Source organism: Lactuca virosa, chromosome 4 (genome assembly GCF_052849685.1).
Source record: "Lactuca virosa cultivar CGN04683 chromosome 4, Lactuca_virosa_CGN04683_v6, whole genome shotgun sequence".
Lineage (NCBI taxonomy): Eukaryota > Viridiplantae > Streptophyta > Magnoliopsida > Asterales > Asteraceae > Lactuca > Lactuca virosa.
This window is the reverse complement of record NC_136429.1, coordinates 114,206,277-114,232,198: the sequence shown is the minus strand read 5'-3', so window position 1 is coordinate 114,232,198 and position 25,922 is coordinate 114,206,277. Positions and strand designations below refer to the sequence as shown.

The following is a 25,922-nucleotide window of genomic DNA, read 5'->3' as shown; positions in this document are numbered from 1 at the left end:
ATAATATTTTTACTTCTGCTTATAAAGTTATGTTTTTAACTTTTAACACATTATATTTAATTTATTAGTTTTAATATGTTGTTGTATGTAAACCATTATCAGTTTAAAGCTATAAATTTTGAACAGTTTGGATAAAATACTTAAATTGTTAATTTAAATATAACATTACATGGTCAACTTCAATATAAATTTCAGTTCCACTTAAAAAACCCAAAGAATATTTTGTGAATAGTTAAAAGTGATAAATTGTAGAGCTAAATGCAAAAACTAAATTGTAATATCAATTTAACAAAAATATTTCTTAAATATATTTTTATAATCGTTAAAAGGTTTCAAATAAGTAGCTTAAAATAACTTACAATAATAATAGTTAAAAATAACTCTATATAAATGATTATATTGTTAACTTTAAAATCAAAAAAAATTGTTTGATGTTTTAAATAATTACAATGATAGAAATTAAAACGTCAAACAAATAAATTTAAAAAGTTAATTAACAATAACAACAACTATAAATAACATTAAACCATATATTATATTTAATTTTATTCATGAATAACCTGCGGGTAGAGGTCATTCAACAGATTGAGATTATGCAGTTTTAATAGATGTATATATTATCATATACTTCAAAATAATCAATATATTATATCAACTTATTATACGAATTATTATATCAAATTTAACAACATTATTGTTATATTTAAAAAAATATATATTTGTAAAGATTCTAGCTATATAAATGCTTCTGCGCGACGCGCGGGCATTCGCCTAGTACTATACTATAAAAGAAACATTTTTACTCTAGCCATATTTATTTGAAACCTCCAACTTTTCAACTTTCTTTTAATTAATAAATTATATATATTATTATTGTAATTCAAATAATAATTATCCATTCTTTAATTTCAATATAATATACTTAAAATTTTCATGTAACATCTCCATTATCTAATTATTAGTCTAACACACTTAATTCGTTATTTAAAATATGGTGTTAAATTTAAAATTTAAATAAAAATGTAAAATAAATTTTTGAAGAAAACTATGAAAAGACTATATGTTTAAAATAGTTAAGAACATAAACTATAATATTCATATCATATCATATCATAGTATACTATAAAAGAAGCATTTTTACTCTAACTACATTCATTTGAAACCTCCAACTTTTCAACTTCCTTTTAATTAATAAATTATATATATTATTATTGTAATTCAAATAATAATTATCCATTCTTTAATTTCAATAGAATATACTTAAAATTTTCATTTAACACCTCCATTATCTAATTAGTAGTCTAATACACTTAATCTGTTACTTTAAAATATGGTGTTAAATTTAAAATTTAAATCAAAATGTAAAATAAAATTTTGAAGAAAACTATACAAAGAAAGACTATATGTTTAAAATAGTTAAGAACATAAAATATAAGATAAAACACAAGTCGAAATGCCAAAGTAACAAAAAAATATTTATCAAAACTATTTTTCAAATGATTTTTTTGAAAAGATGTGGTTTTTTAATTATTTAAAATAAAAATTTTAATATACTATTAAATATAATATCTAAATTCGAATGTAAAATTCACACACAGCCTGTTGATAGATTCCATTGAAATGACATTATCATAAAAGATTTCCAAAAAATAAACTATATTTTCATGCACCTAAAGGTAGGGATGAAAGTGGGTCCAAACCCGGACCGGATGGACCCGGACCCGGAAAACCCGAAACCGTTTAACGAGATTTTTTAGAACTGGAAACCGGACCGGTATATAGGAACCGGTTCCGGTTCGGTTCTGGGTACGGTACCGGGTAAAGTGGGTTTAGAACCGAAAAACCCGGAAATAGGAAAGTGGGTAAGGTGGAACCGGGTAAAATGGGTTTAGAACCGGAAAACCCGGATTTTTTTATTTTTATTATTATTTTTTTTTTGTAATTACCTCAATCGCATAATCTGTCAACCGTTATAAAAAAATTAATAAACAAAAAATTACATTTAGGTTATTGACGACATTGATTTAAAAAAAAAGTAACGTGATATATCAAAGTTGGTTTAATATTACTGTGAAATATGAGCTTTTAGTTATGTGATTGTAATATATATATATATATATATATATATATATATATATATATTGTACGTTCATAGGGATGAGTTAATTGTAACGTGATTAGAGGTTTTAATTAAAAAAATTAGTTAGAATAATTAAACAACAAAATGAATATATAAACTTTTGTAAAAGATCCACTGTAAATAGGCTAAAAGCTTATAGAACTTTAACCCATTAAGCCAACAAAACAAGTTGATACTAAAAATAATAAAACTTTCGATTTCACCTTTTTTGATCAAATACACTATTATATAGTCAAATTTACTCAAATCAAACATCATAAGTTATTACAGTATAATGTATTTAAACGATTGCAGAAGCCAATTTTTCAAAATTTCCTACAAATGACGAAATCACCCTTTATAATTAAACCATTCTTTAACATATAAAACCAAACTTATAACCATTTATCTAATATTAATATTACATATAAATTATGGTTCTTACAAATAAAGAGGGGAATGGGAAATAGGCTGAGATTTTGTTAGATGAATGTCATGCTTCATATCTGTGAGTTTTCCATTACTTCAATGTTTTCTTTTTATTTATTTTTATTATTATTATTATTATTATATTAAAGTTGTGGAAGAAAGGAATAGTAAAGTTGGCATACTTTGTCCAGCTTTGGCCCCTTGATTTACATATCCGGTCCCTATACTTCTTTAATTAATTTATTCATGTCCTTTTGTTTGTGTTCCATTCAACTTCCCATTTTTTTGACAGAATTGGTCCCTATATTATTGTTGGAAGTTATGGATGTTTTTTTTGACAACTTTGCTCATTATTCTTTACCCATTTTGACATTTTTGGTCCTTGCAATCAATATTTTTACACTTTTTTGGAACCTTTTAATATTTAAAGTTTGGCCAGCTTTGGCCCCTTGATTTACATATCCGGTCCCTGTACTTCTTTAATTAATTTATTTATGTCATTTTGTTTGTGTTCCATTCAACTTCCCATTTTTTTGGCAGAATTGGTCCCTGTATTATTGTTGGAAGTTAGGAATACTAAATTTGGATGTTTTTTGACAACTTTGCTCATTATTCTTTACCCATTTTGACATTTTTGGTCATTGCAATCAATATTTTTACACTTTTTTGGAACTTTTTAATATTTAAAGTTTGGCCACAAAACTTTAACGGTTTGACAACTTTGATCCCTTTTCTAAAAAGTTGCTAATTCCTACCCCTTTTAATTCTTTAGCCATTTTCACACTTTTGGTCCTTGCAGTCAAAACTTTTACATTTTTTGTCCGGGGCAAAGCCCGGACTTTTCATCCTTGCACTTTCTATGTCTGTCATATTTATCAAATTCGGAAACAACATTGAAAGCTTCTGGCCCCCGCGTAGCGGGGGTAACCTTTCTAGTTATTATTATTATTATTATTATTGTGAGAGCTCATATGTAAATTGAGATTATGATAAACAACCATCTCCAATCCTACATCCATTTTCTTTAGATCAAAAATGTATAAATAATATTTCATCTTTAACCGACACTATTTTTTATACAAATTTCTATACCAAAAATATATTCCTAGTATATTCATTTTTTAAAACTTATATAGATTATGATAAAATACCCATCAACTTATAAGCTTTTTTACATATTTATTTATATTTCCTATATAAAAACTTTATAAAACATACAAAAATCGGTTCCGGTCCATTAAACCCGGTTCCGGTTTTTTTACATATCCGGTTCCAAAAACCAGTTCCGGTTTTTTTACCCGGAATACCCGGACCCGTTGGACCCGTACCCGAAATACCCGGAACCCGGATAAGACTAGATTTGGAACCCAATACCCGGACCGTTTAAATATTTTCCGGTTATACCGGTTCCGATTCCGGTTCCGGTCCGGTTTTTCGGTTTTATAACTCATCCCTACCTAAAGGTAGCGACTATTATGACATGAGTTTAAAATGTATATATTTTATCGTATAGTTAGTATTATTATAAGGTTTTATAGACAAAAAATTAGTGTGAGCATTTTAATCCAACATTAATAAAAAGGATATAGTTATTTTTAATAACATGTAGTTATCAACATTTTCATTACATTATTGTATTTTGCGCATTTGAAACTCCCATGACTTTTCAATTTCTTTACAATAATATTATAAATAAGTTAAATAATATTTTATAAACAAGAAATGGTGTTTTATTACAATGTATTTATCCCACATCGATGGTGAGAGTAAACAAGAGAACGTTTCCTCTTCTATAAATAGGAAAAGTTATGAAATGTTTCAGAGGGACCAAACCATGACAACTTCTACATGCCTACCTTTGTAGGATTTTGAGGGTATTATTTGGTGAGATTGTCTATATTGGCAAGTGTCCAGTTAAGTTTTAGAATTCCAAAAATGGTTTTGAACCGGATTTTTTCAGGTTCAAATCGTGTTTCAGAAGAAAAAAAACTATGTAGTTGGGTATATTGAGTTGAATCGGAGCTGGATCAATTTGGACCGATAAATGAACCATTTTCTTTTCACCACATACATTTGAAACTCCCATTATTTTTCAAATTATTTCTAATAATATTGTAAATAAGTTACATAATGGTATATAAATATAAAAAAAACATCTACCTAAACCTAAAATTATAGCTGTTTGAAAAATCACTTTGATTCAAAAGCACGAAATGTATACAAATCAGTTTTCTCTAATTTTTTTTTCTGTTGTTGTTTGGTATATTGAGTTGAATCGGTCTAACTTTGATCAATTTGGATCGATAAATGAAGTATTTTCCTTTCGCAACATACATTTGAAACTCCCATGATTTTTCAAATTGTTTCCAATGATATTAATCATATTATAAATAAGTTACATAATTTTATATAAATATAAAAAAAACATCTACCTAAACATAAAATTATAACTGTTTAAAAAATCGATTTGATCAAAAGCACGAAATATATACTCAGATTATATTTTATAAATGAATTCTTTTTATAATGAACTTTTGAATAATGAAAATACATATAAACAAACTTTCTATATTAAGTATATAGCTGAATTTATGATTTTAGAATTTAACAAAAAGTTATTCAATAAAAAACTTACTTTTTTGGATAGGAACTTACGAAATTATAGAAAAATGAAACTATTGAACAATAAAGAAAGGGTAAACAAGAGAAAGAGTGTTTTAATAAATAAGTTAAATAATGTTTTATAAACAAGAAAGCATGTTTTATTACAATGTCTTCATCTCACATCGATGGTGAGAGTAAACAATTGAACGTTTCCTCTTCTATAAATATGAACGGTTGTGAAATGTTTCAAAGGGACCAAACCATGAGAACTTCCTTATGCCTACCTTTTTAAGATGTTGAGGATATTCTTTGCTAAGATTGTCTTTATTGGCAACCGTCCAGTTAAGTTTTAGAATTTTGAAAATGGTTTTGAACATGATTTTTTCAAGTTCAAACTGAGTTTCAGTTGAAAAACTGTTATGTTGTTGGTTATATTTAGTTGAATCGGTTCGAGTTTGATCAATTTGGACCGATAAATGAAGCATTCCTTTCAGCACATACATTTGAAACTCTCATGATTTTTCAAATTGTTTCTAATAATATTATAAATAAGTTACCTGAACATAAAATTATAATTGTTTGAAAAATGAATTTGATTAAAAAACATGAAATATATACCAACCGGGTTTCAGTAGAAAAAACGTTATGTAGTTTGGTATATTGAGATGAATCAGTCCGAGTTTGATCAATTTGGACCGATAAAGGAAGCATTTTCCTTTCACCACATACATTTGAAACTCTCATGATTATTCAAATTGTTTCTAATAATATTATAAATAAGTTACATAATGTTATATAAATATAAAAAAAACTACCTAAATATAAAATTATAATTGTTTGAAAAATCACTTTGATTCAAAAGCACGAAATATATACTCGATTATATTTTATAAATGAATTCATTTTATAATGACCTTTTGAATCATGAAAATACATATAAACGAACTTTCTATATTAAGTACCTAACTGAATTTATGATTTTAGGATGTAACAAAAAGTTATTTAATAAAAATTTACTTTTTTGGATAGCAACTTACGAGATTACCGAAAGATGAAACTATTGAACAAAATAATTTTCTGGATAACGTTGTATTTTTATTATTTAATAGTTTATTTAACAAAATAAAATTATTTGCAAATATAGAAAAGAGTTTAACCAAAATGTCTTCATCCCACATCGATGGTGAGATTAAACAAGAGAATGTCTCCTCCTCTATAAATAGGAAATGTTGTGAAATATTTCAAATGGACTAAGCCATGAGATCTTCATTGCATCTACCTTTGTAGGAGGTTGATGGTATTCTTTTGTGAGATTGTCTTTGTTGACAAGTGAGCAATTAAGTTTAGAATTTCGAAAATGATTTTGGACTGAATTTTTTAAATTTGGATAGAGTTTGATTAATATCCAAGTATCTTTTGGATGAGTTAGGAAAACTCGCTTCCAATGGAAGCCGAGTTTAAGTAACATGCTGAGTATTTAGTTGTGTTAGCCATGTTTTACAACCCTATGTGTAATACAATCTTAAGTTCTAACCTTATAAAAGACGTCAATATTATCATATGTTCTACATAATTATAGTAATATTTATGATACAAAAAAATAATTTACTATTTAAGATAAAAAGATATATCTATTATCATATGTTGTACATAATGATAATATTTAAGATAGATAAAAGATGTATCCATTATCGTATTTTCTACATAATGATAATATTTAATATAAACGTTTTAATTTAATATTAAATTATTATTTAATAGATAATAATAATGATTTATTTATTTTTAATTTATTTTTTTCTATTTTAATCATATAACTTTGTATATGCCCAGTAACTTCAAGTTCCAACCTTATCTCTTATGTTATAGTTTATTTCTTATATTTTTTATGAAGTTATTATTTAATTGTTAATAACAATGATTTAGTTATTTTTAATATAAAATAAGAAAACTTATAAGATATATATACTTAACTTTTATATTATTTGAAAATCTTAATAGGTAATAAAAAAAAGTTAATTCCTTCACCTAAATAAGATAATTAACAAAAAATAACAGAAAATAATTAAAAAAAAACAATTATTTATATGCTATCATGATATTTATTGATTTTGTTTTACGAAAATGGTTAATTTGGAAACAGTCTTACAACGTTAACACTTCAAAAATATAAAAATTGAATGAGGTAATGGAGAGCTTGATGGGGCCTTTACCTTGACATTTCTCTGCATACCTTTCTTCTGGGTTCGGACCCAGTCAATACTCAATAGAGATTACTTTCTTTATATCACCCATCTGTTTATATCCCCTTCCTATCTCCTCCCACCTCCTTCCTCCGCCACAACAAACCATGTCCATACTCACCGGAAACCTCTTCTTCTTCTTCTCTTTTATTTTCATATACTTTATCACCACCATCACCTTAGCTCAACCCCCCGATTTCCTGTCCTATTTCTGCGATAGCGATATGAACTACACGGCAAACAGTGCATATCAAAGAAATCTCGACACCACACTCGCCGTCCTCCCCACCACCAACTCCGGCTTCGGTTTCTTCAACCGTTCCACTGGAGAAGGCATCAACAGAGTCAACTCAGTCGCCCTGTGTCGAGGCGATGTCAATCCAGATTCGTGTCTCAGTTGTGTGAATGACTCCATTGTTAAGTTGCGAGAAATCTGTCCTAACCAAAAGGAAGGAATAGGATACTACGACTACTGTATGTTGAAGTACTCCAACGCTACAATATTGAGAAACACTGCGATAAGGTTTTATGTGTATCTGGCTAACCCTAATAACGCTTCAAATATTAATCAGTTCAATAACGCTCTTAGTCCATTGATGGAGAACTTAACAGTCAGGGCGGCTTCCGGCGGTCCGGCACTGAAGTTTGCCAGCGGAAACACCTCCGGCCCGGATTTCACAAGAATCTATGCGCTTGTGCAGTGTACTCCAGATTTATCGGAACTGCAGTGTAGTAATTGTTTGTCGGATGCCATTAGTCGGATCGGGGTTTGGTTTAATGGGAAAGTAGGAGGGAGAATTTTACTACCGATGTGTACTTTCAGGTATGAGATATATAGGTTTTTTAATGAGAGTTCTCTAGTCGTCGGCCCACCACCATCTTCGCCACCACCACCACCGATTTTGTCGCCATCGCGGCCCATTCCACCGCCACCAGGTATGAATAAATTTCAAACGCTATTAGTTGACCTTGACCTAACAAAAGCTAACAATTGCGTGGAACACGCACTTATGTAGTCACGTCCTTATCTAAGTTATATATTATATACTTGAAAATATGAAAATGGGGTATACACAAGCTTTAAAAATTAAAATATCCATTAAGAATTTGTGATGTACGCTAAAACATTACATATAATACAATTTTTAATACCTAATTGTAATTTACCATACAGATGTCATGATCACACAATATTATCATATGACATGTTTATATTTATTTACTTAGGTTATACATTTTTAATATATAAAATCAAGTCATTGTCCTTTTAAAAAAAGGTGACATGTTAACTTGTGGACCAATTTAACATATAAGTTTTGTTGACACGTTGTCCAGATGAAATTTATATGGTAAACGATTACATGACATCTAATTGTCCTGTTCATGACTTCATTCATGAATGATCGAACACCCCTTTTCTTGACTTGATTTCAAATGCAATTAAAGTTGACACTTACATATTTATTATTTTCTATGTCGAACTATTGATATGTTGATTTTATATAAGTTTTAATCGGTTTTGTTGCATACTAAAAAAAAGTCTTCCACTTGAGTGTTATATAGGGGCCGACCTAGGTAGAACCCGGACAATCTCTCAAATTTAATCGGCGTATGTAAATTTGTTTTCAAAATTTGTGTATTTAATATAAGTGCAACCTTAAAAAAAGTTACAAAGTGCAACCTTTGATATTTTTTTTCGGGGTCCCCTGTAGTTTTATACTATACATAATTTGTTTTATGGAACTCTTCTTTTTCTTGCTTCGATCTCAATCCTAGCAAACATCAAAAACTTTAACTCATCATAAATATTAGATGTGATAGGTTGTTGGAAAATTAATGTCGAATCCATTGGAGAAATGTTGAGTCGTAGGGAATCTTTTGATCATTTATGTACAAAAACTGAAAATAATAATATTTAAATCTCGTTAAAGATACATGTAACCAAAATATTAACATGTTGTTGACACATAAAACATTTAACAATGTCAAATACATAATAACTTAAGTGAGATTTTTGTTGTAAATACAAATGGAACAGCTGATAACGTACGTACCCTTTAAAAACATAATAATATGCATCTTTGCTAGAACCCAATAAGATTACTAATTTTATGATAATATTTAAAATATAACTATCTTCTTAACAACACAAATTATATTTCTCAACAATGATGATATTTATGATAATATATTTCTCACAAATTATCTTTGCTAGAACCCAATAAGATTACTAATTTTATGATAATATTTAAAATATAACTATCTTCTTAACAACACAAATTATATTTCTCAACAATGATGACCTTAGTCAACTACCCCCCCCCCCCCCCCCCCCCAACACACACACACAAGCTACTGTACTGTTTCTTTCATGTATATTTTCAATTAGCATTATATTTGTTTCCTATTATCTTGATTCATATAAAATACAACATCGATAAATGATATGATATAAGAAAACAATAAATATCATGGTGTGCCTCATGTAATGAATAAGAAAACAATAAAGCGAGGACCACGTTGCAATAATGATAGCGCGCCTAGCTATTCTATATAATAGAAGAAAATGTGCTCAGCTCGACTGTCTGAGATCGACCCTTCGGGTCCATTGACTTCCATTGGTCAATGAAATATTATGTCAAGGACAAGTTTAGCTAGTTAGATTTTTCTATATATTAGTTAAGACATGTTATGCACCAATTCAGTTCCTTTATTTTCTATTAAAACAATTACGATTGAAATTGCTTAAATCGATTTTTTCTATGTTAGGATTGATTTTAGTTTCGCTACATATAGATTTACATTTTAATTGTTGGACTTTGTCAAAATACTCATTAGGGTTTGTCATGTATTCCATTACCACAAATAGTATAAGTAATACAAAGTATTTACATAAAAGACCCTATACTATAAATAATATATAAAAGCCTACACTATATAAATAACATGTGAATTAACACTTCCCCTTGAGTGGGAGGTTCTCAGACACTTATAAACTGCTCCGAAAATCAATAAACAACTGTGTATGAAGGTTTTTAGTAAACATGCCATCAAACGGATAAGCAAACGGAACATATACACGCGAACCTGACTAATGACAACGCGTTCCCTAATAAAATATAAATCTAGCTATCTCCACATGTTTGGTTCTTTGGTGCTGAACTGAGTTTGATGCTAAATACATAGCACTCAAATTGTCACAAAATACAACAGTCGTATGAGAAAGATGCAGGATAACTCAAGATGCAGATTACAAAGCCAAACATCTTTAGCAACAACAATACTAGCTACCCCATGTACTCAGTTTCGACACTAAATCAAGAGACGACGTGTTAGACGTTTTGAGGACCATGAGTAAAGATTATCGCCAAGATAAATACGGAACCCGGAGGTGGATCGATGTGTCATACGACAGCCAGCCTAGTCAGCAGAGTAAGAAACCAAACAGTCGACATGCGACAGACAAATAAAGAGACTATGATCAATGACACAAATGACACATAATGGACTCCATATCAGCACCACAATTTACCTTTACCTGGTAGGCACAGAGTCCATAAGAACTACATGCCAAATAATCACCTTTTTGGGAACAAATTATTTTTTCATCTAATGTTCTCATTCTTAGCCTCGAGAAGAAATGTATCAATGTATCTTCCAGTAACTCTAACCGTTAAATCACATATAATCGCCAATTCCCACCACTACACATTCTATTGATCTGGAAGTACAACAATATGTTAAATGAGATTAGAAAGTTGTGAAACTTTGGCTCTATCCTTATAACTCGATGCCAATTCAAAGCCTATTCATCGTTAGTGAATCTATCCCCTAGCAAGCACGTTAAAGTCCAACAAAAAAAATCTCGAGAATCGAATCCATAATGAAACATCATCAATCCAAACATTTTTCTAAAAGTAAGTCATGGAAACGTTGTCGATTTTTTCTTCAAATAAACCTAGAAAACAACACATTTATCATGAAGATGATTTATACTAACCATAATTCTCACGTGTCAACTATTTTAGCACCACTATATTTCAAACTGAAACCACCTAGAAAACTATGAATAGCTTGGACCTTAACCCATAAAGGATTAGTTTAATTGACAAATTTCCTCCACCATTTTTGAAACAACACCCTATTAAAAGAAAACAAACTCTTAATTTCAATCTTACATTTATGCACACTCTCTGTGACCTCTTTATCATCCATATGAGTAGTAGCCAATGTCTAAAAAATAAATTGTAAAGTTATAAATGATAAATCCCTAAAAACACAATAATCTAATAAAAAACGATACTTTTTTTTTTGAGATAATTAATAACTTGAGCATGACATCCTCTTGTTTCTCCTTTGTAAAGCCAATCATAATTGATTAGGTTTTAATTCTTTTTACTCTTCCCGCATTTGACTTTAAGAGGAAAATCAAGAAGTTGGTCCAAAATCTTCCCGTATAGAGAAAACATCAGCCTAACAAGAAATCATAATCATATAATAGCACCAAGCCAAACACAGACCATAACGTTTCAAAATATATCACCAAAAAAGAAATGACATGTTGTGAAATCATAATAATATAATTAACATCGTTGTATGAAATTTGCAAGAAGTAAGAATGTTGTAATCTAATATTTTATAGCACTGTACCTTTATTCTTTTGCATTGCATTTTCAAAAATTCACCCCTTTGGTTGCGCTTTCATTCTTGCTGTTGTTAAATAAAAAATAGTAACAGATGCTAATTACACATCTATATATATATATATATATATATATATATATATATATATATATATATATATAAACTCACATCAGCTTTCAGGATAAGTTTTGTGCATCATCTTTCTTCTTGTTTACTATGAATAGGAATTTTAAGAATAATATTAATTCAGATTACCATTAACTTGTACTATCTGAAAGCCAGCCCATATTATTCCTTATTGAAGTTGTCACAAATCGCATATAAAAAATTAAACAAAGTAAGGAACATCTGGATGTTAACAAAACACTCAAAATTGCATCTAATTCCAATTTACAAGTTGTCAGATAGAGAAATTAGAAGAGAAATGTGAAAGAGCATGTTATTTGAATGATAAAAAAACAAATTACTTGAAAACCAGTAGACGGAGAAGATGAATCTCATCGACATCACCTAAATGCACCTGCAAACGACGATTAAAACCAAATGAGCTTTTCCTATTCATTTTCTTCTTCATCATCGAAATGTTAAATTAAAAGAGAAAAAGGAAATGCAGAAGCAGGTTGTGGAAAAGGGAGAAGCGAAAAAAACTATAAAAATGCGTCAAAAGAAATCCCTGAAGATTGTAAATAGATTTATGGAAAGGAGAAAAAAGAGATGACTCACAATGACAATGTCCTTTAACAAAATGGGCTGGTACCATCTCCTTAGAACCAACATTCACCAAAATCATGAGCCCAAACATTAAGTAGCCCGAAAATCTGGACTATCTATATGCCTTCCCAAAACCCGGATGTGGTATAATATGAAAATCCTTTTATTTTAAATAAGACATGCCACGTGTCCACTTAAAACAAAGACAAGAAAATCCTTTAAACGAAAAATGGAGTATGAGTTGTGTTTTCAAATGAAAATTATTTCGAGTTATATGGTGGGAACATAAATTTGACATAACCGGAATGAAAAGTAAACGAAGCGGGAATGAAAATTTGGGTGAAACGGGGAATGAAAATTTAGGAGAACATGAACTCCGGTTGCTTTGAACGAACCAGGTTGTATAAATTTTTTTAAAATAAAGCCCCGTTCACCAATTAGGAATCGGGTTAAATGTTGTTAAAAAACTAATTGCATTAAATAAAACCTGTTTTTTTTATGAAACTGGTTATATACAGTGGGTTCTATTACTCGTTTTGTAGTAGTGTACTAATCTTTGATGAAGTATACTTTATATTTTGTAGGGAAATCGAAGAACAACACAACACAAACTGTCATAATAATTGTTATAGCAGTCGGCACTGCTATAATAATTGCTTCCATATGTATCTTCATAGCACTGAAGAGAAAGAAAAAGCAAATGCCACCGCCACCTCTTCAACAGCCTGAAAATAGTGAGAGTATGTTCTAATTTCACATTGTAAAAATTATTGCGACAAAAACAAAAGAACCCTTGTTTAAGATGTTGTAGTATTAACTATGACATTAACATGCTGAAACTAATCCTATCTCCACTCTCTCTTCCTCAAATACTAGCTGGAACTATGGATATTGGTGCTGCTGATGCGCTACAATACAACTTTAGCATAGTCAGAGCAGCAACCAATGATTTCTCAAAAGAGAATAAGCTTGGACGAGGTGGATTTGGTGTAGTTTACAAGGTATATATACCTAAAAAAATCTTGTACTTATTTTTCAAAATTAGAATCTTGTAATTACTTAGACGTTGATGTATGCTATCTTTTCATATATAGGGTAAGCTTGAAGATGGACAGGAAGTAGCAGTAAAGAGACTAGGAAGAGATTCCGGGCAAGGTGACGTGGAATTCAAGAATGAGGTTTTGCTAGTTGCAAAGCTTCAACATCGTAATTTGGTTAGACTGCTTGGTTTTAGTATAGAAGGAAGTGAGCGACTTCTCATTTACGAGTACTTGCCAAATGCAAGTCTTGATCAATTTATATTTGGTAAGTTTAATTTTGAGCAATTTTACATAGATAACAAATGATCTTAATTAATTTTATAATTTTATTCAATGTTTTAAAAACGGTTTTTTAGTTGAACCGGTATAATGACCGGTTTCCGATTCAACCAGTTTAACCAGGTCCACTGTCGGTTCAAGAGGTTTCTATAATTTTTATCTATTTTCCTATTTTCCTACACACATAGACATCCACAACTTTAAACATTAAAAATACAAATAAATACAAGTTGAAGACCAATCCAAATATCTTAAAAACATATAACTGTAACTTTTACATCAATCCACCTATATCAAAAAATAAAATAAAATATAATACAAAAACAAAATATAGTTTTAGATGCATACAAAAACAGTAAAAACTTTTTAATATTTACCATGTGTTTTTATTCAAAGAAATCTAAATAGACGTGAAAAAGACCAAAGTTTGTTATGAAAAATGATTCATTTCAACGTGTTTTTATTTAATTTAAATGGTTCAACTGGTTTAATTTAACCGGTTTAACTGAACTTTTGTAAAAAGCGGTCAGTTCATTATATTTCAGAAATAGACATAAAATCGGTGCTAGTGGAACCGCTTCCTTTTCCGGTTCTCGGTCTAACCGGCTGGTTCAAACCGGTTTTTTTAAACATTAATTTTATTGTAGTAAATATTGTTGATAATCCCTAATTCATGATTACACTTGTAGATCCAACTAAACGTACACTTCTTGATTGGGAGAAGAGATATAAGATCATTAAAGGCATTGCCAAGGGACTTTTATACCTTCATGAAGATTCCCGTTTAAGGATAATTCATCGTGATATGAAAGCTAGTAATGTTTTGTTAGATGCAGAAATGAACCCTAAAATTGCAGATTTTGGGATGGCAAGACTATTTAAACCTGAAGAAACTCAAGGTGACACTAGTCGAATCGTTGGAACCTAGTAAGTACACTTCCTTCATATGAAATTAATTAGTCATACCAACTTTATAGAACTATTTATTTCTATCTTTCCACTTTAAACTCCACCACCGCATAGGTCATATATATATATATATATATATATATATATATATATATATATATATATATATATGTGTGTGTGTGTGTGTGTGTGCGTGCGTACTTAATTTTTTCACATTCATTGCTCTCTTATAGTGGTTATATGGCACCCGAATATGCCATGCATGGGCAATTCTCAGTGAAATCAGATGTGTTTAGTTTTGGAGTGTTAGTACTAGAGATGGTAACAGGTCAAAAAAACCAATGCTTTAGGAATGGAGATAGCGTCGAAGACCTTCTAAGCTTTGTAAGTATCCACCTTTTTCACCAACTATATAACGAAATATATATGTATGTCAATGCAATCATATTATCTTTCAGCATCGACACAACGGGCAAGAAATCACTACATAATTAAAAATTAAAATATTTAATAAGTATAGTTCCATTAAAAAAGAGAAAAAAAAACATATTTTGCAATTATTTTTTAAGACTTGTTAATTGCAGAAAGTATTTATTACTTACATCTTTATTTTTAGAATTGACTAGTGACAAATATCATATTGTTAAGAAAATTTTGGACCTGTTTCAGGCATGGAAAAGTTGGCGAAATGGGACGGTGACAGATATGATTGATCCCACATTGAAAACGGGATCAGGTTCATTGCGTGACGTTATTAGAAGTATCCACATTGGGTTATTATGTGTCCAAGAAAATGTTATTGACAGGCCAACCATGGCTTCTGTTGTTCTTATGCTTAATAGCTTCTCTATCACGCTCCCCGTACCATCAGAACCTGCATTTTTCATGCGCAGTACCATTGATCCTGAAATGCCGCATCTTAGTGAATTTAGTTCTTCAAATTCAGGGAGCAGTGGTTTTGGGAAACCAAAAATATCAAAATCAAAATCAAGATCATCTCAAGTTTCACTAAATGATGTTTCAATATCTGAGATCATTCCTAGATAAATGTTTGCACTGCACTTGATCTGATTACATATATTTCTTTTATGTTTGATTTTGATTAAGGGTATAATTTTGAACTTACTAGTTTAAACTTGGATGTACTATTTATTATAAAACATAAGTTTTAATTAATTCATTTCTTCCTACTTTTTGGCGTCAACTAAGGCTATAGGGAGAGGTAGCATGTGCTAAATTATTGTCACGTCATATTTTTATTGACAGCTAAACATAATATGATGATATGGAGTGGTGATGTGTTTAAAAGGTAAACACTTTTTTTCTTAAATCAAATAAATATTTATTTAACTGTTTAAATAAAATAAACTTTAAAAGGGCACACGTTGCTAAAGTTGGAGCTACAAGCATATGAAACTGAAATAGTTAAATGGTCAAATGAGGACCACTTGTGTTACTCTCACTCTTCTCTTTTATCTCGCCAAGCAGCAGGCGAGCCAACCTTGGCGCAGGAGCTTAGCGCATGGGTAACGAATGGTGGCGAGGGCTTAGCGAGGGAGATGACAAGCGAGCTGGCCAACCGCTCCCTTGAGCCTAAGACACCAATTGTAACGTCCCAAAAATTAAGACCAAAAATTTCATTTTTAAATTAATAAAACTGTAATCCAAAACATCATCACGAAACCAAAATGGAACAAAGTGTATCAATACATCACAAAACATCAGAGTATATCACAAAATACACAATAATGTGGTGTGTGCTTTTCAATCATCCCAAGCCCTTCCCTTTCGAACCAGAAGTACCTGAAACATAAACTGAAAACCGTAAGCAGAAAGCTTAGTGAGTTCCCCAAACTACCATATGTCATACATAATAAACACATACTGGGCCCCCGCCCTTCATCGGGACTCACCCGACATCTGGTCCCACACGGAATCGGGCCCCACACGGCATCGAGCCCAACTCGGTATACATATATGTCAGTCATTAGGCCCCGCCTAGTACACATATAAACATATAATAATACGAACACATGCGATAATCAAAAAGACAATATTATACAATATAGTCATCGAGCCCCGCTAGGCATCGGGCCTCGCCCGGTAAGCATACCAACACATAACTGTAGAATCTATATGCCCAAGAATCATTATGGAGTGATATTGCTAATAATATATAATCCTATAGAGTCACACTTTTATCAAGTTGACACATTTTGTATATTTATTATTAATATGATTATTAATAAATAATATCGATTCTTGTATTTTAATAAGGGTAAACCCTCGGTTTGCGGCCGTGATCTCGCCTCGGCCGTGAACTCCCATCGGACCGTGAACCCTACCCTATATATATATATATATATATATATATATATATATATATATATATATGAGTTTAACTGATTTATTCCTCATTTCTTCGCCTCTGGCCGAAAACACACCTTTTTTCTCTCTAGATCTTCAACCGAAAACTCTCAATTCCCTCTCAAATATCATCCTTCTTCCCTTAATCTTCAAGGGAACTTGCTTAGGATCTTCAAGTGTTCATCATTCTTCAAGATTGTTGGGCCGTGAACACCCAACTTGGGCCGTAAACTCAAGAACACCAAGTGTTCTTGGGTCGTGAACACCCAGCTAGCCGTGAACAGCTTGCAGCTTTCCATCTTTGCTTCTAACACCCTTATTTGTAAGTTAAACTTGCAAATTAGTTCGATTCCCTATCATTCTTATGATTATATTCATTAATAAGTATACATATATATTATATGAATCGTGTTTAGGACTCGCTTTGTTAGCGAGACAACTCTTGTGGAGCTAATGTCCTATACCAAATCTTCTATCGAATCACTCAATTAAGGTGAGTTCATACCCCCATACTTTTCCAAGCTTTTTAAATGTTTTTAGGGGGGGGGGGGAATATAAGTAAAACACAAGAAATCTTGTGTTTAAAAATGTAATTTTACTTATTTCGTTATCTTACCATCAATGTGAACGAAAACATGAAACTTGTTAAAACATGGAAATAAACTTATAAACTATAATAGGTATAGTTTATGGATCATATGAACTATTTTACAAAGTCCAGGTTAAAACATGGAAATAAACTTATAAACTATCATAAATATATTTTATGGAACAAAGAGATATTTTCACAAAATCACTTGTTATTAAAAAGGTTTTCGCATTATTACTTGTAAAGTCGTTAATCTAGTTTGTGAGACAAGTCTTCGTGTACTTATCTAAGTACCAGAGTAAGTCTACCCTTATGAACCAGAGTCTCCTGGAGGGAGAGCGTATGTTTGTGTATAGATCTATATGGGACCAGCAATCCCTCACCTTAACTGTTAGCTACAGTTAAACCGGCAGGTCTGTGGGTGACAAACGTCATAAACGGTATCGACGTCCAATTCACGTCATATCAATCAGTATGGTCATAAAACTCACAAGGAGAAAATAACGATATATTTACATAGTAATATACTTTTCCTAAACTTTCCCAAGGGATATTAACTATATGATACTCATTATATACAATAAGGTTAGATAAAATTGAAATCCGATAGACAGTGGAATGTGTGACTTCCGCCTCATTTCCTGTTCCTTATTTTGTTGTGGGCTTAGGCAGATTCACCCATTCAATTGTCTATTCGATCTCGGTTATATACAACTCGTATGTATTAAGTGATCATAGGAGGGTAATATCGTCACATCAGGTTTTCAGGGCAAACAAGTCTTTATCCAGTTTAACTTATCAACAAAACTAGATATCATTAAAGTAAGTACAGTAATTATACTTGTGCTTTTCGGTCTTGGAACGATTAAGACTACCAGTCGGTTTTATAAAAAATATTGGATTTTCTATGGTAAACATCGTTATTTTAAAGGTAAACAGTTTTCGATAGAACTTTCTGAAAACGATAATAATTATCACTGAAAACAATGTTTTACAATTGAGTAAATGGAACTGGGAACTTATTTACAAAAGGTTTAATACCTATTATCAAACTAGTATAATATAAAGGACCTTTAATGGTTAATTCTATAATTCCTTAGTTTATACATCAGAGTTATATATAAATAATATCCGATAGGCAGTGGAATGTGTGATTTCCGCCTCATTTCCTGTTCCTTGTTTGGTTGTGGGCTTAGGGCAGATTCACACATTCAACTGTCCATTCGATATTAGGTTATATATAGTTTGTATAAACTAAGTGATTATAGAATGAACTATTGTGGTTACCATTCTACTAGAGAATCATTAATGTTAATTCTGTAATTACTTGATGAATACATTAGGATTATATATAATAAAGATCCGATAGACAGTGGAATGTGTGACTTCCGCCTCATTTCATGTTCCTTGTTTGGTTGTGGGCTTAGGGCAGATTCACACATTCAACTATCTAATCGATTTGTATTATATATAATTTGTATTCACTAAATAATCACAGAAGGAATAACTACAGTCATATTACTTATTAAGAAAATATAGGATTTTCTACTTATTAAGAAAATATAGGATTTTCTGGAGGAACAGACGAACTTTTCCAAAGAACAAAGAGTATAATTTTTATAACAAAAATACTTATGAACTCACAAACTTTAATGTTGACACTTTTTCAAACCACTTGTATTCTCATGATTGTTAGTAGACAAGTACTCTCTCTTAGGCGTTGCGAAGACGGAGCGTTACGTCTTAACTTTTGTTGTACTTTTAATATTATTCATGTAATGTTTTGAACACAATGTAAATATTATATTATCAATACGATGATTGTTGTTACTTTGATTACTATGATGCATGTGTTGTGATACTTAACATGAAGTCATCTACCCCCGGACGTTTCCGCCGTTCCGGTTTGGGGGTGTGACATTTATTACGGTAGTTAGGGTTGACAGCGGAACACCGACATGTTAGGAGCCTATAGAACTGGGTGTTGATGACAAAATGGTCAGTAGGCTGTGAGTCTAGATACATATATTATTGGTCGATCTGCGAAAGGTCGTGAGCCAATTGGTGGATCGGCGAAAGGTCGTGAGTCATTATTTGTATGCATGTGTATGTATTGTGGTATATGGTATTTTTGGGAACTCACTAAGCTTCATGATTACCAGTTGATTATAAATGTTTTGTCAGGTACTTCATTGATTAGTGAGAAGGACAAAGCTCGACTGTACACACGCGCATTCACATCATCTTTTCCACATAGTGTAATTTTATTCTAATATATTGAATAAATAAAAATGAAAACTTTATGTTGAAAATCGGGACGTTCAAAATGTCAGTTCTAATGAAGGTGAGAACTGAAGCTAGACTATGAAATAGAGTTGGATTACCAACTAAAGACCCATATACGTCTAGTTTGTGGACCGGTTCGGCCGGACTCCGACATGGGTTACAATTTGTCATGTTGGTTCGTTCCAAAATCTCAGAGGCATACTTTTGTTGAGAGAGAAAAAAAAACCTATGGAAGATCAAGATCGAACAACATAAATACCTAAAAAAATAGTTAAGTGGCCGACGATAACCATGGCAAACTCGCGACTAAGTTTGTCAATAATACGAGAGTTGTAGAAGAATCAATTCAGTATAATGTCATCAACATAAAGTAATAAATATGCAGTCGTCCCGATTGAATAAAGAATAAATAATGATAATGATGGGTCTGCGGTGAAACCCGATGATTGTGGCATGATGGGCAAAACGGTAATACCAAACCCTTGGCATCTGTCTGAGATCTCTGAAGATGGCATATGTGATCTGGAAACTGAGTTATATACGGTCTCATGTAAGTGTCCGTGAAGAAAATGCATTCTTCACGTCTACCTGGTGGATCGGCCAATGTCTACAGACTACAATGCTAAGAACTTATGTTATGAGGAGTGGCCGCCACCTCCCCTCCACCTCATGTTCTTGGGTTTCGGAAGAGAGAATAGAGAGAATATTGCAAGATCCTGCCTAAGAGAGAGGAGAGGTGCCTGATCCTAAGCCATCTATCCTTCCACCTCAGCCACCTTCCACTTCCACTCCTCCTTGCGGAGCCCATACCTTCTCCACTCCCTAGACCTAGAGCTTTATAGAGCATCAAATATTGCGCTTCTTTCTTACTTTTACCCTGGTTAGGTACTAATTAACTGATGTCAAAATAAGACAAAACATTCCCGTAACCAATGTTTCCATATTTTCACATAGCATTCTTTGGCTCTTGTATCTAATTAAATTCATAAAAGAAGTTAGAATCTTTTTCTGCCAGCAGTGGTTAATTTATGGGTCACAAAAACAACGAAAGTATCAATTTTGTTTCCTATAGACACCGGAGTGAAGACAAGGATCCTTTGTCTAATTATATTATTAATATAACATTATAGAGCATAAACCGGACCTAGTATTGTGCTTATTCTCTACTTAATTAATCGAACTAAAACTACGTACCTTTTCCTTAGAGCCGAAAACAGATTCCTTATCCAACTTCCAATCCTACAAAAGAAAACACCTGCATTGCTAAAGTTGTCACACCCAGGTCCACAAACAGAAAATATACTTTGTTCATCTTGTCTACACCTACCATTGTTTTCCTCACCTGACCCTGTATCGCTGTGTCCTACATATTAAAACTTATGTTCTGCAACCTTGTTCCAGAACTGAATCCTAATAGATTTATTATGTAAACTGAAGTTTCCATTTTCTACTTTTCTCATCTGGTTGCGGTTTCCATTACGCTTCTTCCGGATTTGACGTTTCTAGCTCTATCCCAAATGATAATCGGTTCTTCATAACAACTAGAGTTCATATAATGCTTTACCACGTATTCATTCTCAAACTGAAGTTATTAGATTCCCAACCCCAACTCCAGTCTAATATTTTATCGACTTCTTCCTAAACTGATATTTCTAGTTTTCTTGGTAGATGGATAACTTCAAATTGTGTTTTCTCTTTAGTTTATTCATAGTTACCCACCTTGTTAGTGTCACCATTGCCGAAACTGATTTCTGGTATCAATATTGCTATGGAACCTACACAGCAAGCGGATCATTTCAAAGAAACGTAGACGATGTACTATACTCCATAACCAAAACAAATAATGGATATGGTTTTTTCAATCAAACAGCCGGAGAAGGGCTCGATAAAGTCAATGCAGTAGCTCTTTGTAGAGCAGATATTGATCAGAGTGATTGTGAGCGTTGCGTAGATGATGCAACCCGTAAACTACAAGAGAATTGTATATACCAAAAGGAAGCAATGGGCTGCTATGATTATTGTCAGTTAGTCTATTCGAATTCCTCATTGCTTTACACTACTGTTATGGATAAAGACGACACCAAGTGTTTTAATAACCCAAACTTCACTTCAAACTGGACTATATTAAAACCATCAATGGTGAATCTTTTTTATCAGTTACGAACAGAAGCTTCAAAGGGTGGTATCCTTAGAAAATATGCAGCCAGGAGCATGAGTGTAATTCCAGATTCTTCAACAATAAGCGGACTTGTGCAATGCACTCCTGATCTATCAGAGTCGCAATGCAACCAGTGCTTAGTGGACGCCATCAATTTGCTTCAGGTCTGTTCATTTGGAAGAATCGGAAGTAGAGTTTACAAGAGGGGTTGCAACGCAAGGTATGAGTTATATCGGTTCTTTAATGAGACATGGTTTCCTACTCATCCACCATCTCTGCAATCCCCACAATCAGGTTGATTTTAATTTGTTCTTGTATTCAGATATATATGTTGTAATGTTGGTTAGCACTGACACTTTTTTAACTCAATAGGTTTTATTACAGAGACAAAGGGAACATACATTAAGGGACAGTTCATAGGAATCCTATTCACAGCTGGAGCATTGATTGCAATATCTGGTTTCTTTATATGGCATAGGCACCATTTTAAACTCAAACATAAAGGTGTTTGTGGGTCAAAATCGGAAATGATCTACTGCTTTACTCTAAATGTTCTCCGTTTATCATTAAGTTGTATTAATTGTTCGTATTGATGCAGACTATAAAGACCATGAAAGCGATGTTACATCAAGCATCTATGTGGATAAAAGCAAGTTTGATGGAGACAACGATGATACGTTTGAAATGCATCATTTTCATCTAAGTACTATACAAGATGCCACGAATGGCTTCTCACTAGAAAACAAGCTAGGAGAAGGTGGTTTTGGCCCTGTCTACCTGGTATGACTTTCTCAGTTTGTCAACTTTTCATGTCTATATCTTTTGATAATAAAAAAAAAAAGTTAAAAAAAACTATGCTTTTTCATGATGAAATCGATGGGAATTGAATGTAATCAATGTATACATTGGTCCAGGGGAAGTTGGACGATGGAAGGGAAATAGCTGTGAAACGGCTTTCCAAGAATTCGAGCCAAGGACTAGAAGAGTTCAAGACAGAAGTAAGATTGATCATAAAACTACAACACAAGAATCTGGTGAAGCTTTTAGGTTGCTGTATAAAAGGCGACGAAAGGCTTCTAGTCTATGAATACATGGTTAATACAAGCCTAGACTCATTCCTATTCGGTATGTGTACTTTTTCTCTATGAGACTTTTTGGTGTTTGAATTCGTATATGAATCTAAGAGCATACACGGTAGGAAAGTTTTTTTACAAATTGGTTTATGTGCCAACTCAATAAAACGAAAAGCTTAACCTATCTCAACTATATATCTAATGATTTTGCATAAATTAAGCTTAATTATGGTCCCATAAAACTTATTTATTTGTGTTTTGTAAGATAAAATAAAATAATACTATTAAAATGATGAAAAAGCTCTAGTAGAGCTTGTAAATCAAACAAGCAATTTGAAAAAGCTATAAGATGAAAAAATTTCAATACACTAGCTTATTTGACTTTACAAAGCTTATTTAAAGAAAGACTAGACTTTGAATATTGTGGATGTTCTAATACATTTCAAATCCAAAATGTTCAACTTTGCTTATATTTTTTTCTTTTCTAGTAGTTAATAAACCCATATCTATTTTGAAGTTAAGATTTGGTCTGTGTAACAACAAAGTCAGACCGAGTCTCTGACTACTTGCTAGTTCCACGTTTTCAGATCCAGCTAAGGCTAAGGAATTAAATTGGATTAAGCGTGAGAAGATAATATGTGGTGTAGCAAAAGGACTTAGGTATCTTCATGAGGACTCACGTTTGAAGATCATCCACAGAGACTTGAAAACGAGCAATATTCTTCTAGATGACGCCATGGATCCCAAGATATCAGATTTTGGCACTGCTAGAATTTTTGGGACAAATCAAATTGAAGCCAAGACTAACATAGTTGTTGGAACATAGTAAGTCATCTTTCACTTCTATAGAGTTTCAATTTCATTATATTCACTTTAAAACCAATGTTACCTCTTTTTACAGTGGATACATGGCACCCGAATACGCAATGGAAGGATTATTCTCAACAAAGTCCGATGTTTATAGCTTTGGTGTGTTGCTCCTAGAAATCATTCATGGAAGAAGAAACAATGGATTCTACTTCCAAGAGCATGATGAAACTCTTCTCTCATATGTAAGTCCAATCCCAAAAATATCAAAACCATCAGATTATTATTTATCCCTATAATACAACTTCCGACAATTAAGAAGCAACACATTATAACAAACCTAACATCGTAGTTTTGTCAATTCAAAGGCATGGAGGACGTGGAAGGAGGGTAGAGGAGAGGATCTGATAGACAAAATCTTGATAAAAAATTGTCCGTTAAACAAGACTTTGAGATGGATACATATCGCGTTGTTATGTGTTCAAGAAGATCCTAAAGATCGACCTAACATGTCGTCAGTCGTTTTCATGCTTGAGGGCCAAGGGTCAACCCTCCCGGAACCATCAGAACCTCCGCTTTCTTTTACAAAGATTGTTACTTTTGACGAAGTTCCAGCGACAGATTTTAGAACTTTAACAATTTCCTCATCTTCACAACCTCTAGAAGCGTAGTTTCAGTACTCTTGATTATTTTTACAAATAAGTGGGAGTCCTTTTCGAGTTTATGCTAGTGCTTTGGAGGAACTTAGGAAGTAAAATAAATAATTTCTTTCAAATATGTTGACTTTGACTTTTAAACTCAAAGTCATCATTTTTAACTCCACAACTGATATATATATATATATATATATATATATATATATATATATATATATATATATATATATATATATATATATATATATATATATATATATATATATATATATATATATATATATATATATATATATATATATATATATATATATATATATATATATATATATATATAGAAAAGTTCAATAGAGAACTATTATTAATTAAGGAACCAAGGAACCAATCCAAAGCGTCGTAATTTAAAGCGATCAACGGCAAAAGTAAAGGTTGTAAAATTTTATAATGGTCGCACATGTACCGGATTATAACAAAACCCACTTTCTTTTTTTCATTTAAAATTTTTTTTAGACCAAGTTTTTTATCGAAAAAAAAAACCGAATATACCGTTGTTCACGATTTTTCGTCATCTTTCCATAGAGACCCATGATGATATATAAAAAACGAATTTTTTTTTTCGAAAAAAACCCACTTAATTTTCTTAGTTTTTTCAATATTTCAGTTTATTTTTATAAAAAAAAAACTAATTATACCAAAAATATTAATTTTTTGTACTCTATTAATAAACATCAACACCGATTTAAAAAAAAAAAAAAAAACCTCGAACAATGTAGATTCACACTGTGAATCTAAACTGTAAATATTTTAATTTTTAACATTCACAATATGAAAAATCTCGAACAGTTCAGATTCACATTGTGAATTTGAATTACTATTATGCACACTGTGAATCTAAGAAGGTTCACAAAAAAAAAAAAAAAACCTCGATCAGTGTAGATTCACATTGTAAATCTAAACTGTAAATATTTTAAATTTTAACATTCACAATGTGAAAAAGCTCCGATCAGT

At 31.6% G+C, this 25,922-nt stretch overlaps 2 protein-coding genes across 2 annotated transcripts; both read left to right on the top strand.

The window, feature by feature from the left end:
• Positions 1–7,357: 7,357 nt before the first annotated feature.
• LOC145107250 (cysteine-rich receptor-like protein kinase 6) lies at positions 7,358–16,158 on the top strand. The gene is made up of 7 exons (XM_079044093.1): positions 7,358–8,331; positions 13,335–13,490; positions 13,627–13,751; positions 13,845–14,055; positions 14,759–14,996; positions 15,212–15,362; positions 15,648–16,158. The coding sequence occupies exons 1-7, from the start codon at positions 7,503–7,505 to the stop codon at positions 16,023–16,025; spliced, it is 2,088 nt and encodes a 695-aa protein (XP_078900219.1). The 5' UTR covers positions 7,358–7,502; the 3' UTR covers positions 16,026–16,158.
• A 5,730-nt stretch (positions 16,159–21,888) lies between these two features.
• LOC145104926 (cysteine-rich receptor-like protein kinase 15) lies at positions 21,889–24,936 on the top strand. The gene is made up of 7 exons (XM_079042084.1): positions 21,889–22,672; positions 22,751–22,882; positions 22,977–23,158; positions 23,293–23,503; positions 24,039–24,276; positions 24,353–24,503; positions 24,627–24,936. The coding sequence occupies exons 1-7, from the start codon at positions 21,889–21,891 to the stop codon at positions 24,927–24,929; spliced, it is 2,001 nt and encodes a 666-aa protein (XP_078898210.1). The 3' UTR covers positions 24,930–24,936.
• The last annotated feature ends 986 nt before the right edge of the window (positions 24,937–25,922 follow it).